Here is a 14660-nt window from a genome sequence, read left to right as displayed (position 1 = left end):
CCACAAAAATGTAGGCAACAGATAATCCAACTACACCAGAAACCTAGGGTGAAGCAGAACAAATATATTCACAATACCACTGCCAACAACAAACCTAAATCAAACAACCATCAACAATCAATGGTCCTTACTCACCCTCAACATTAATGGTCTTAACTCACCTATAAAAAGACACAGATTAACAGAATGGATACGAAGACAGAATCCATCCTTCTGCTGCATACAAGAAACACATCTTAGCTCCAAAGATAGACATTACCTCAGGGTAAAGGGTTGGGAAAAGATTTTCCAATCAAATGGAAATAAGAAGCAAGCAGGCGTAGCTATCCTAATATCTAACAAGCTAGACTTCAAACCAAAACTAGTCAAAAGAGATGAAGACGGTCATTTCATATTCATCTCAGGAGAAATCCATCAACACAAAGTCTCAATTCTGAACATCTATGCCCCTAATACAAAGCCACCCACATTCGTAAAAGAAACACTACTAAAACTCAAAGCTCATATAAAACCTCACACACTTATAGTGGGAGACTTCAATACACCACTCTCAACACTAGACAGGACCACAAATCAGAAACTCAACAAAGAAACAAAAGAATTAACAGAAGTTATGTCTCAACTGGGGCTAACAGACATCTATAGAACATTCCATCCAAAGACAAAAGAATATACCTTCTTCTCTGCTCCACATGGAACCTTCTCTAAAATCGACCACATACTAGGAGACATAACAAACCTCAACAGATACAAGAGAATAGAAATAGTCCCCTGTATCTTATCGGACCACCATGCTTTAAAATTGGAATTCAACAACAATACAAATAGCAGAAAACCTGCAAACTCATGGAAACTTAACAATGTGCAATTGCACCACTCCTGGGTCAAAGAAGAAATAAAGAAAGAAATTAAAGACTTTCTAATATTCAACGAGAATGAGGATACAACATACCCGAACTTATGGGACACCTTGAAAGCAGTGCTATGAGGGAAGTTCATTGCACTAAGTGCCCATATGAAGAAAACAGAGGATAGTCACATAAATGAATTAACAGCGCAACTGAAAACCTTAGAACAGAGAGAAGCGAATTCACCCCGCAGGAGCAGACGCCAGGAAATAATCAACTTGAGGACTGAAATCAACAAAATAGAAACAATACAAAAAATCAATGCAACAAAGAGTTGGTTTTTTGAGAAAATCAACAAGATTGATAAACCTTTATCCAAATTAACGAAAAAGCAGAGACAGAACATGCAAATTAACAAAATCAGAAACGAAATGGGGAACATAACAACAGACACAGTGGAAATCCAGACAATTTTCAGGTCATACTTCGAAAATCTGTATTCCACAAAAATTGAAAATTCAAAGGAAATGGACAAGTTTCTGGATAACTATCACTTACCAAAATTAAATCAAGAACAGACAAACAACTTAAATAGACCTATAACCCGAAATGAAATAGAAGCAGTCATCGAAAGCCTTCCAACGAAAAAAAGTCCAGGGCCAGATGGATTCAGTGCAGAATTCTACCAGACTCAAGGAAGAACTAATACCACTACTCCTCAAACTGTTCCACAAGATAGAAACAGAAGGTTTATTGCCAATCTCTTTTTATGAGGCCACAATAACTTTGGTACCCAAACCTCACAAAGACACAACTAAGAAAGAAAACTACAGACCAATATCCCTGATGAACATCGATGCAAACATACTCAATAAAATAATGGCAAACCGAATTCAAAAATACATCAGAGAAATCATCCACCATGATCAAGTAGGCTTCATACCTGGATTGCAGGGATGGTTTAACATACGAAAATCTATCAACGTGATCCACCATATAAACAAATTGAAAAAGAAAAACCATATGATTATCTCCCTAGATGCAGAAAAAGCCTTCGATAAAATTCAACACCCTTTCATGATAAAGGTATTAGAGAGGTCAGGGATAACAGGAACATACCTAAACATAATAAGAGCAATATACAGCAAACCAACTGCCAACATCAAACTGAATGGAGAGAAACTTAAGCCAATTCCTCTAAAATCGGGAACAAGACAAGGCTGTCCTCTCTCTCCATATCTCTTCAATATCGTACTAGAAGTTCTAGCTAATGCTATAAGACAACAAAAGGAGATCAAGGGCATCCAAATTGGAAAGGAAGAAGTCAAACTGTCTCTATTTGCAGATGATATGATAGTTTACATAAGCGACCCAATAAACTCTACCAGGGAACTCCTACAGCTGATAAACACCTTCAGCAAACTAGCAGGAAACAAGATAAACTCAAAAAAATCAGTAGCCCTATTTTTTTCAGACGACAAAGAGGCAGAGAAAGAAATCAGAGAAACATCACCCTTTACAATAGCCACAAGCAACATAAAGTATCTTGGTGTAACGCTTACCAAACAAGTAAAAGATCTATATAATAAGAACTTTGTGACTCTAAAGAAAGAAATTAAAGAAGATACCAGAAAATGGAAAGATCTCCCATGCTCTTGGATAGGTAGGATAAACATAGTAAAAATGGCAATCTTACCAAAAGCAATCTACAGATTCAATGCAATCCCCATTAAAATCCCACCACAATTCTTCACTGACCTTGAAAGGATAATAATCAACTTTATATGGAAAAACAAAAGACCCAGGATAGCCAAAACAACCCTATACAATAAAAGAACATCAGGAGGCATCACCATTCCTGACTTTAAGCTCTACTACAGAGCTATAGTTCTGAAAACAGCCTGGTATTGGCATAAAAATAGACAGGTAGACCAATGGAATCGAATTGAAAATCCTGATATTAATCCACGCACCTATGAACACCTGATTTTCGACAAAACAGCTAAAATTATACAATGGGGCAAAGACAGCATCTTCAACAAATGGTGCTGGCACAATTGGATGAGAGTGTGTAGAAGACTGCAGATAGACCCATGTCTGTCGCCATGCACAAAACTCAAGTCCAAATGGATCAAAGACCTCAACATCAATCCAGCCACATTGAACCTCTTAGAAGAGAAAGTAGGAGGTACCCTTGAACAAATTGGTATAGGAGACCGCTTCTTGAACATAACTCCAGGGGCACAGACACTGAAAGAAACAATTAATAAATGGGACCTCTTCAAACTTAGAAGCTTCTGTAAGGCAAAGGACACAGTTGACAAGACCAAACGGCAGCTCACTGACTGGGAAAAGATTTTCACTAATCCTATATCCGACAAAGGGCTGATCTCCAAAATATACAAAGAACTCAAGAAACTAGTCAACAAAACACCAAATAACCCTATTAAAAAATGGGGTACAGAACTGAAGAAAGAATTCTCAATGGAGGAAATCAAAAAGGCTGAAAGACACTTAAGAAAATGCTCCACATCCTTAGCTATCAGGGAAATGCAAATCAAAACAACTTTGAGATACCATCTTACCCCTGCCAGAATGGCTAAAATTAGAAACACCAGTGATGACTTATGTTGGAGAGGATGTGGAGAAAGTGGAACACTCCTCCACTGCTGGTGGGAGTGCAAACTCATACAGCCACTTTAGAGATCAGTATGGCGGTTCCTCAGGAAAATGGGAATTACTTTACCACAGGACCCGGCAATCCCCCTCTTAGGCATATACCCAAAGGATTCACATCAATGCAACAAAGACATCTGTTCAACTATGTTCATAGCAGCACTATTTGTAATAGCAAGAACCTGGAAGCAACCTAGATGCCCTTCAATTGAAGAATGGTTAATGAAGATGTGGCACATCTACACAATGGAATACTACTCTGCAGAAAAAAATAATGGTATCTTGAAATTCGCAGGCAAGTGGATGGTACTTGAAGAAACCATCCTGAATGAGGTAACCCAGTCACAAAAAGAGGAACACAGTATGTACTCACTCATATATGGATTTTAGACCTAGATCAAATGATCACCAGCCTATAATTCACATCACCAGAGGAACTAGGATACAAGTTGTATTCTAAGAGATTCATATAAAGTCCCTCACAGAACTGGGAAGGGACAAGTCCCCCAGACCTCAGGTATAGTGGGGGAGGACAGCTAATGGAGAGAGAAGTAGGAGAAAATGAGAGGGAGGAGAGGAAGGCATGTGCGACCAGGAGGATTGAGCCTGGTTAGGAATGGAAAATAGGAAAGAGAGAGAGAGACAGAGACAGAGAGAGAGAACATAAAAGAGGGAGCCAATATTGGTTTGAAGATAAAGTTGAACACAAAGAAAGGTCGAGGGAACTACAAGACTGCTCCCAACTAACAATCTCAGCTTCCGTGGAAAGGCTATCATAAATGCCCTTCCCGGAGAGTGAGATCAACAACTAACTTCTCCATGGAGTCCTCAACTAATGCCTGTTGAAAACAGGAGCAAACACCCATACATAAACACTGAGTCAAACTAGAACCCAGAAGCAGATAGAGAGGACAAGACCATGCGGTAGAAGTACATAGAGACAGCTTACCTGAACAAGGAGGAGCTAAGGGCCACTAGACTGATAGCTGGGAAGCCAACAGGGGTCTGACTCGGACCCCCCTGAATGTGGGTCTCAGCCAGAAGGTCTGAGCAGTCTAAGAGACCTCAGACAGTGGAGCCAGGATGTATCCCTGGTGCACAAAAGGACTTTGCAAACATATCCCCCATGGAGGGATAACTGCCTTATTCTAGAGATAGGAGAGAAGCCCTAGTCCCTACTTCACAGGACCTGTCAGATCTACATGACCCCAACTGGATGGCATTCCCCTACATATTGTATTGTGGTGGGGGGTTGGGAGGGGAGGGTGTTTAGAGTGCATGGGAGAGGGTAGAGAGGGCAAAAGGGAGGGAAGGAGGGAGGGAGGACTTGGGGGGAGGGAGGGAGGGAGGGAGAGGGAACTGGGATCGACATGTAAAATAAAAAAAAAAAAAAAAAAAAAAAAAACGCTTTGACTCCAAAATTTAAGTTGAAGAACAAGTTACTGGGGAAAAGTATTTCTATTTTTGTTTCCACAGAAAATGAAAAGATGTGGATTCCTTCCAGACTAATGTGGTTTGATCACACCAGACCGCCTGAAACAGAGTACAAGCTGATCCTACATTCCAAACAGCTGGACAAAACAGCCCTACAGACTACAGCTAGGATATCTGAATCTTCTTCGAATCCCCCAAGACAGCGCCCCTTACCAGCAGGAAGTAGTTTGGAAAGAACGACGCCCAAATTCCCAAATATTGTGTATAAATGTTTGTTTTCATTTAATTGGACTTTGTTATATAAAATTAAATAAAAAATACTCTATATGCATAAAAAAAAAAGAAAATGACTGATTTCATTCTTCTTCACATACATCCACTTTTCCCAGTGTCATTCTCTGTAGAGCATTAACCTTTCCCCTTTGTGTATTCCTGGCATCATTCCTGAAAATCAGTTGAACACAAATGCATTGATTTTGATAATTTCTACTTGGTTCTACTGGTCTATACACCTGGTATTACTGAAGCACAGTGTATGTATTTTGGTTCTTAAAGCTACATATGAAATTTTTAAAAACTCAAATGTAATGTTGTCATATACCCATTCCTTTCCTCTCTCTTCTCTCTCCTCCTCCCTCTTCATTCTCTCCTAAATTCATGGCTTCCTCTTCTTTAACCACTGTAGTCATGTATATGTGTTATATGTATATATACACACACATATGTATATACTATATACTATATATATACTTGTATATAGTATATACATATGTGTGTATAATATATTACATATGTGTGTAATATACTATATATGTATATATGTAATATTATATGTGTATATGTAATATAATATATATTACACACATATATAATAACCTATTCATATAACTTTCTGAGTCAGTTCAATGCTGCCTGTATATATATGCTCCCAGGGATGCCTACTTCTTATTGAATAACCAATTAGGGAGCACATCACTGGGGAAGAATGATTCTCCCTCTCACAGCAGTTGTCAATTGCTTGTAGATATTCATTGAGGGTGGGATTCCCATTGGAATTCCTTCATCTATGGTGTGATGTCAACTATTGTTGGAAAATTCCAGGTCTTTTTCAGGTAGTCATGTGGCTCAAATTTCATGGGTGTAACTTCCCTGTCTTAGGTATAATGCAGAATCTCACATTAGACTACCTGGTTCTCTGTTTCTACCTATCTTCCTGCTTCCTCTTCGAAAATGTGTATGAGCCTTAGTTGTAGAGGTTGTTTTGCAGATGTATCAATTGGGGCTGGGAACCCACAGTCAATGTTCTCTGCATTTGATTAGTTAAGCATTTCTATAATAGTTTCTTTATGACAGAAAAGAAATTTCTTTGATGAGGCACACTTATTAGTGGTATAAGGATAAGTATTTAGAGTGTAGTCAGGCTATTACACTGACTTAGCAAAGTTGCAACACTTGGTTCTCATCTCAGGTCTATGACCTCACTAGCCACAGGTCATTGGCTAGGCTTATAATACAATGCATAATTTCTCTTTTGTTGAGAAGACTTTAAATGCATTTAGACAGCCATTGGTAACCCCTAAGATGAAAATGCCACTATTACACCAATGTGCAAATGTTGCCAGCACAGTCCTTGGTGTAGCTGATATGCTTGACAGAAGAGTAGGACTACAGAATGTTTTTCTTCTTTGGCAAATTGCATAACACCTCCTGAAACTATGAGAGCCAATCATCAGGGATGAGGTTTCCAGCTTAGTTACACACACACACACACACACACACACACACACACACACACCACCACCACCACCACCACCACCTGTGAAGACATTTCCCACAACCTCACCAGCATTTCTTTTCAGTTGTTTTCTTAATATTCGCCATTCTTCCTGGAGTGAGATGAAATCTCAAGGTTTCCCTAATTGCATTTCCATAATTGCTAAGAATGATGAATACTTTCTAAGGTATTTATTAGTCATTTTAATTTCTTCTTTTGAGAACATTCTATTCAGCCCATTGTTTAAACACAGAAGACTAGATGAGACATCCAGTTCCCAGTCCTTCAAACAGGAGTTGCTGTTGTTAAATTAGCTGAACCAAATCCTGTAAGCCAATCTAATAAATCCCATTTCATACACACACACATTTATATATACATATACATATGTACATATATATACACATATATGTACATATGTATATATATATGTACATATGTATATATTAATTTATTCTTTCAGATCTGTTCCTCTAGAGAACTTTTAAGCTTATGTGAAAAATGTTGTGGGGGCTTTGTTTAGGATTGTACATTGCCCTTTGTAGAATTGTCATTTTCACAGTATTAATTCCAGGAGACCATGAGCATAGCCTCTTTCTTCCATTTTCTAGTGTCTTTCTTTTTCTTCATTTAAAGTTTTTACTATAAAGGGCTTTTACCTCTTTTGTTAGCATTATTATTAGATACCTTCTGAAGCTACTGTGAATGTTTTGTACACAATCTATTTCCAGCATGTTTGCATTGCTGTAGAGAAAGGCTATTTATTGACTTTTGTAAGTTGATTCTGTATCCCATCATTTTGATGAACAAGTTGATAGTTTCTAAAAGTTTTCTGATGAAAATTTTGGTATTTTTGTGTTTAATATATCATTTGAACACAGGGATAGTTTGAATAGTTCTTTTCCTACTTGTATCCATTTAATTTTCTTCTCTTTTCTTATTGCTTTAGCCAGTGCTTCAAGCATTATATTGAAAATGAGGAGTGACAATTAGTGGACAGCCATGTCTCATTATGGATTTTAACGGCACTATTTCGGGGTTTTATTCATTAAGATGCTTTTGTCTGTGGGTTTGCCATATACAGCCCTTATGATGTTGAGCTATATTTCTTCTAGCCCTACTCTGTTGAGGACTTTTATCAAGAAGGTATGTTGGATATGTTGTCAAATGATTTTTCTGCATCTATTGATCTGGCCATGACTTTTTGTCTTTAAGTCCATTATATGATTTATCAAATCTTTTGACTTATGTACATTGAACCATCCCCAAATCTCTGAAATAAAGCTAAGTTTATCATGATGCATAATCTTTTTCTATGTGCCTGCATGAAATTAGCAAGTTTAAAATCTTAGATCAGACATACAAAGAAAGAAGTCTGCATGGCCAGGTCTCATCACAAAAACACAAACAATGAAAAAGACCAAGACAGTATAGATCCCTCAAATCTATCATTCCTACAGAAATTTCTCCAATGAGAATTACCTAAACAAATTAGATGAAGCAGAACTCAAAAGAACAAGCATAAATTTCATCAGATAATTCAAGTAATTAAAAGAAGACACAAATAGTTTAAAGCTTAAATAGAATAGTAATAAATGTCCAAGGGATTCCCGAGAAAATACAAATATGTAAAGGAATGAATTGATAAAGGAAATCCATGATTAGACAACTGAATTCAATAAAGAGATAGAAATACCAAAGAGAACGCAAATGGAAACGAAGATGGAACTCAAAAACTCAGTAACCAAAATGGGGGACATAGCACCTGAACCAGCCATCTTCTTTACAAGGCAAGGCCTTGACCTACAGTTTGTCCTGCCTGTACAGTATTCTAGAACTGCACCCCAGTAGAATTGAATTATCACCAAATAGATCAGAGAGACCAACTAATGATGGGAACACACAGGGAGTCCTGCAGGAGGGGGAGGAAGGGTCTGATAAACCAGAGGGATCATGGACACCATGAGAACATGGCCCACAGAATCATCAACTGAGCAGGGCTTTGGGGCTCACAGAGACCAGGAAGCCTATAAGGGTCTGACCTATGTCCCTCTACATGTATGTTATGGCTGAGTAGCTTGATGTTCTTGTGGAATTATCAACAGAAGGAGTGGAGGGTGGGGGGCTGTCTCTGATTCTTTGGTCGACTTGCCTCTTACTGTGTTGTCTTGTTCAGCCTTGATGTGCTGGTATGTGCCTGGTGTGATAGTAGCTTCTGATGCCATGTTTGGTTGGTGTCCCTGGGATGCCTGTTATTTTCAGAGGGCAGGCAGAGGGTGGGGTGGGTCTGGAGGAGAGGGAAGGTGGAGGGGAGAAAGAGGAAACTGTGCTTGGGATGTAATATATGAGAGAAGAATTTTTAGAAGTGTCACAGAAAATAGAATTAGAAAGAGAGAGATTCAAAGAATTTTAAAAACAGTTTTTCTGGCAGCTTATTTGACATAAAAGTGATTAGACTCAGTGTGGACACCCTTCTCCCTGCCTCTCATACTCTTTAACAGCTATTGTGAGTGCTTCACAGGTAAGATTGTGGGTGCTGTCTCCAAGAAGCTTTGGTGGTTTGCAGGGTCTTTATTCTTAATTAAATATTGTTTTTAAATATTAAAAAGGAGAAATAGTATTGAGTTACTTTTTTCCTATTCCTTATTTCTTGAACACTTCAGACTGAAGAGAGGATTAAGTGAAGATACTCCAGAAAGACTAATGAAGCCATGACTACTGAAACATTAAGTACAGTCAAAGACACAAACAACAAAACAAAATAGAAACACTTTTCAATAATATTAATGGCTTCAACTCTTCAATCTTAAAACACAAGCTAGTTGAATGGCTTGAGAAACGAAATCTGTCTTCATATTGTCAAGAAGAAACTCATCCTACTTGAAAGACAGGTACCACCTGAAAGTGAAATGATAGTTTAAAAAGTATTCCAAGGGAATGGGACTGGGCTGCAGGCAGATGTTGCTGTTCTAATATTTAACAAAATAGACATTAATCTAAAAGTAACCAGGAAAAAATACAGATTGTCAGTTTATTCTAATCAAGGGGACAGTTATCCAAGATACACACACACACACACACAAACACACACACACACACACACACACGTCAAACTCTGGTGCATCCAATTTCATAAAAGTGCAATATTGGAATTAAAAATACAGATTAACACTAACCCAATAATTGTAGGTGACATTATCAAGTATTTTCCAAATCAAGCAGTGTGATGAATGATAAAAGCAGCTTTTATCTCCTTTTTCAATGTTGATTCTTCTATTCAGGGTCTTTGTAATTCTATATGTATTGTAGTTGTGGCTCCTATTCATGTGAGGAATGTGGTTGGAATTCTACTTAGATTACATCTGTAAAATATTTAAAGCAGTTTGAGAAAAAAAAACTTTTTCTGATCCATGGGTGTTAACTAATTTTCAATTTACTTGTGTCTTATTGAACTTCCTTTTTCTTTAACTTACTTATTGCAGATTAGTTTGTAGACATGACATATTTATTCAAACATATTCCTCGGTGTTTTATTGTATTATTGTAGTTATTATAAGTACAGTGGTTTTCATATTTGTTTTTCTCAGTAGTTTTGTATGTAGATATGTTCTATAGTTTTGTGTTTTGATTTTATATTCTGCAAATTTTTGGCTTTATTTATAAATTCTATCTTTCTGGCAGGCTCCTTAGTGGCATTTTTACTTCTTCATCTCTAATTTGGAAGCTTTTATTTCTTTACTTTGGCAGCCTTTCCAGTTGAGTAGAAATGACAAGGATGGCATCCTTGTCTGTTGCTGATCTTAGAGAATGAACATTGTACCATCATTATTGTTGAGTGTGGTGTTAGCTGTGGCCCTGCCACACACAACACTTCTTGTGTTGTGCTGTTTTCTTCCTATTTCTAATTTATGGGACTTTTTTTTTTCAATCATGAAAAGATGTTGACTAAGTCTGATGTCTCAGTTAAGGGCAATTGCTTTGGGCCATCCCCATTTCTTCCTGACAATTGTACAGTTCAAGGAATGTGTCAGAGATTCTTAAGGCTCCTATTAGTGCATTGCTACTCTGCTTATGTTTTAGAATTTGTTTCATTTATTGTTTTCCTCAACAGAAATTATTTTTGACAAATACCCAGAGGTTTTACAATGGAAAAGTTCTGAGTGAGTCTTGAAAGCCCAGTTGTTCAAATGACTACCAGACACTTGGAATAATGGCAACTCATTGGGAAAAAGGTTTGCAAGGCTCTATCCATGATCTACTCTCTCGATGACTAGCAGACTTTTTGTTTTCCTGTGAAGGAAATCTGTTTACTTTCAAGTAAACACAGGAAGATGCTGCATGATGGGAATACTGAGGCCTAGAAAAGCACAAAGCTGACTTTTACTCCAGTCAGCTGGTCTCTCTTGTAAGTGCTTCTTGGTTGTTGCAAGCCTTTGGTTAATCTCCAGAACCCTACAAAACTTCATTCTAGCCACTTTCCAACATTTTCTTGTTGCCATCATAGGAGAGAATCATTGGCGTTTTCCTGCCAAGATGGTTCTTATATACAATTATTTAGTACTTGTTAAAAATATAATTGGAAGAAGTGTTTCTGGTATGGATGTTTATTGGTCACAGTTTAAGTTGGTAAATAAGGAAAACAGCATGGATTACAAATGCACTTTTGGAAAGCATGATGGTATGTGCAGTGGCCAGTGTCCAACAGGTCCCCAGTAAACTTTTTTTCCTGTTTACTCTCTCTCTAGTGGTTCCCTTCTTCCACACAATAAATCAGAGTTGACTTATATGCCCAAAAGAAAAAAAATTACAGCGGCCATAGTGTATAACTATTGAGACTATTTCATGAAATACATTGGTACTTCTACCTTGGCCACTAGGACAATTTGTTCTTGGGAAATCAGGCTGTTGAATTGTGAGGATACTATTGAGTACCCATGCACAGGCCCGTTGGAAAGAAAGTGCTCAGAGCACCCAAAGGTTGCTTGAGTGGCCACGTTGGAAATGAATGTCTGGTCCCAGATCTGCCCTACAAAGGCCCAATGCCATGAATCATGTGATGGATCCTTGTAGTTAGCTTACATCAAGGCCAGACAACCTATTCCTAAATTTTCAACTAAAGGAACCATGAAAAAATAAATACAACATATTGCTTTATGTAACTAAGTCTTATTATAATTTGCACTTTATTAATCCATTGCTATTGTAGTAATACAATAATTAAAACCAGCTCTCTTCACAAAAATATTCTCAACAAGAAGGTAGAAGACAGTTTTCATATAAGTATTCCATGTTGATGACTGTATCCCTGGCATGTTCAAATGATCTGTAACAAATTCATTCTAACAAAATATTATCCTTCTGCAATGACTCCTTTTAAAGTTATATTCAGAGCACAAAGAATATTAACATCACAACTGTTCTCATTTGTTTCCCGACAATGAAACACATGTTACCAAGACCCAAATGTAATAAAATGAAGGAAACCATAATCTTACTTCTGACTATATACAGATATCCTAAAATCCCTAACAAGTGGACTCTAAGAGGGCAATGTTTTCCAGATGTGCTGTTATACTTCCGTAAAGCTGATTTCCATACCTGCAAATAGCGGACTACTCTGCAGACCAGGTCGGGGGCCATGAAATCTCCTGTAAATCGCCAAATGATGTCTGTCAGGATGTTGATCAGTCCTGTGAAGGAGTCTAACAAAAACAAGTACTTCAGTCTCTCCAGAATGTGTGGATAAACTGCAGTGAAAACAAATTCCTGGGGTGGTTTTACTTTCTCTTAGCATAGCAGATGACTGCAGAGGAAAAGGGAAGCAGGAGAGGAGTGCCTTGTCTTTAAATACCAGAGTTTGTTTTCACCTAGAGAGGATTTTAACTGAGGAGGAATCAATAGTCCCAGGAGAGGGGCTTCCACACTAATACAAGTGCTGTGAGACAACTCAGAAGAAGACAAAACTGAAGACAGCAAGTGCTTACAGGATTTATCTCTGTCTTACACAGGGCAAACCATCATATCTTTGTCTAACATGGCTGAAGACAGACTTCTGCAAGTTTTGAAACTTGGTTTGTGTCATAGAATATTTTCCTTTGAAAATAAACTTTATTTCCAGAAAGTTAGCACATGAATATTGTATTTACATTATTTAGTCCCCCTGTCCTGTCCAACTCTCTTTATTTGCTTACCTACCAAATTCATTGCCTCTTTTTAATTCTTACTGTTTTAGGAGCACACACACATCCTACTTAGTGCATTTAGTGTTGTTTGGATATATATGTATAGACATGGTAACCTAACAGAGGCCTCATCCCTAGGGAAAACTTATTTTTCTCTCAGCAGCCATTTATTGCTACAGTGTTGTAGAATTAATATGCCTTCTTAGTGATAAATCGTTCCACACAATTGGAGATTAGTTAAGAGAAAGCTCTTTAATAATAGATTGACCCCCACCCCCGCGCTCGTGCAGCCTGAGACAGACTGGGGTGGGGGGTTAGGGTAGAGCTGGCCCTATGGTTATAAGAGTGGGAGAGTTGTCCCTGACCGGAGTAAATCTAATACACAGGAAAGCAGGCCCTGCAGGCCACCAGGGCAGCATAGTAGAACCAACCTTGCTAGCAGAGCTGTGTGTGAGCCAGCCCCAAAGTTGTGCGCATGGGAGAGATGTCCATTACCCATCTATCATGTGGCAGCATGGGCTGGGAAGAGTTGCCCCTCCACCTCCCCCACCATGCCATCCACATCTGACAGAGACAGCTGGCCCATCCTCATAACAGCAGGAGCGCGGGCCCTATTAGCACAGGTATGGGTGAGACAGCCCCAAAGTTGTAAACATGAGAGAGCTATCCCCAGATCTTATCTGGTGGACCAAAGCTACAGCTGCCCAGGCCCTATCGTAGGGTTATGACTTGGCCTGCCCCAATATCCATCCCATCTATGACTTTCTGGAGCATGGTAAGGAACATGACCTGCAGACCCAAAACTGCAGGATCTCCATAACCCAGAGCAACAACAAGAAACCCAGCATCCATAACGTAATAGAAACCAGGGTCCTCAAAGGAGACCAATGACTCTTTAAAATGAATGCTTGCAAGTATATGGACAAGGAAGTTTATAGAGTGACTCATTGTGTTACACAGCATCTTTCATGATGAGAATTTTAATTTTTTCCCCTTTTCTCTTAAATGTTGTTATATGTGGGGGGTGGCATGCAGGGTTTGAGGGAAGACAGGAAGGAATGGGGGAAATGAATGGGATCAAGATACATGATGTAAAAGACACACAGAATATTCATTTTTAAATATGGTAAAAAAATCATAGCACATACAGCTCTGGCTAATACTCAGAGGAGTTGACCTTGAACAGAAAGTTCTACTAGCTTACATAGGCCTTAGATTCACACATTCACCACACTATCATCTTTATGTCTCTTTCAGGTCCAGGCCCCTCAGATTTTACACTTAAACAGAGTTTGGCACTTAGACAGATGGGATATTCACATAGCAAATTTATTTCCATAATTACTGAAGTGCATCAGAATTGCTCTTTTCAAATAGTTGTTATCCAGGTTTATTCTGCTCACTTGACAGAATTATGCTTTGTCTGATAGGACACAGGGGACTTAATGGGAGACAAGGACTTATTGGTAGTTGTGAACCTGAGCTGCCTCCTTATGCTGATGGTAGAGCAATATTCTTTGGTATAAGAATGGGCCTAATGGTCAAAGTTATCTCCTTTTGTTATGGGATGGAGTCTAATTATAAGTCAATCTTGGTAAATAAAAATTACCAGAAACTGCTGGGCGTTGGTGGCACACTCCTTTAATCCCAGCACTCAGTGGGAGGGAGAGGTAGGCATATCTCTATGAGTTTTAGGCCAGCGTGGTCTACAGAGTGAGTTCCAGGACAGGCTCCAAAGCAATGCAG

At 38.5% G+C, this 14660-nt stretch overlaps 1 protein-coding gene across 1 annotated transcript in view; it reads right to left on the bottom strand.

Annotated features, from left to right (window-relative positions):
* Npsr1 (neuropeptide S receptor 1) overlaps positions 1-14660 on the bottom strand; it is a 189232-nt gene that overhangs the window by 39739 nt on the left and 134833 nt on the right. The window contains exon 3 of the mRNA XM_051196923.1: positions 12331-12434. Within this exon, the coding sequence (XP_051052880.1) occupies positions 12331-12434 (104 nt within the window). The remainder of the gene's footprint in view (positions 1-12330; positions 12435-14660) is intronic.

This window comes from Phodopus roborovskii, unplaced genomic scaffold, assembly GCF_943737965.1.
Source record: "Phodopus roborovskii unplaced genomic scaffold, PHOROB, whole genome shotgun sequence".
NCBI lineage: Eukaryota > Metazoa > Chordata > Mammalia > Rodentia > Cricetidae > Phodopus > Phodopus roborovskii.
The sequence above is the reverse complement of the archived record's forward strand: the minus strand, read 5'-3'. Positions and strand labels throughout refer to the sequence as shown.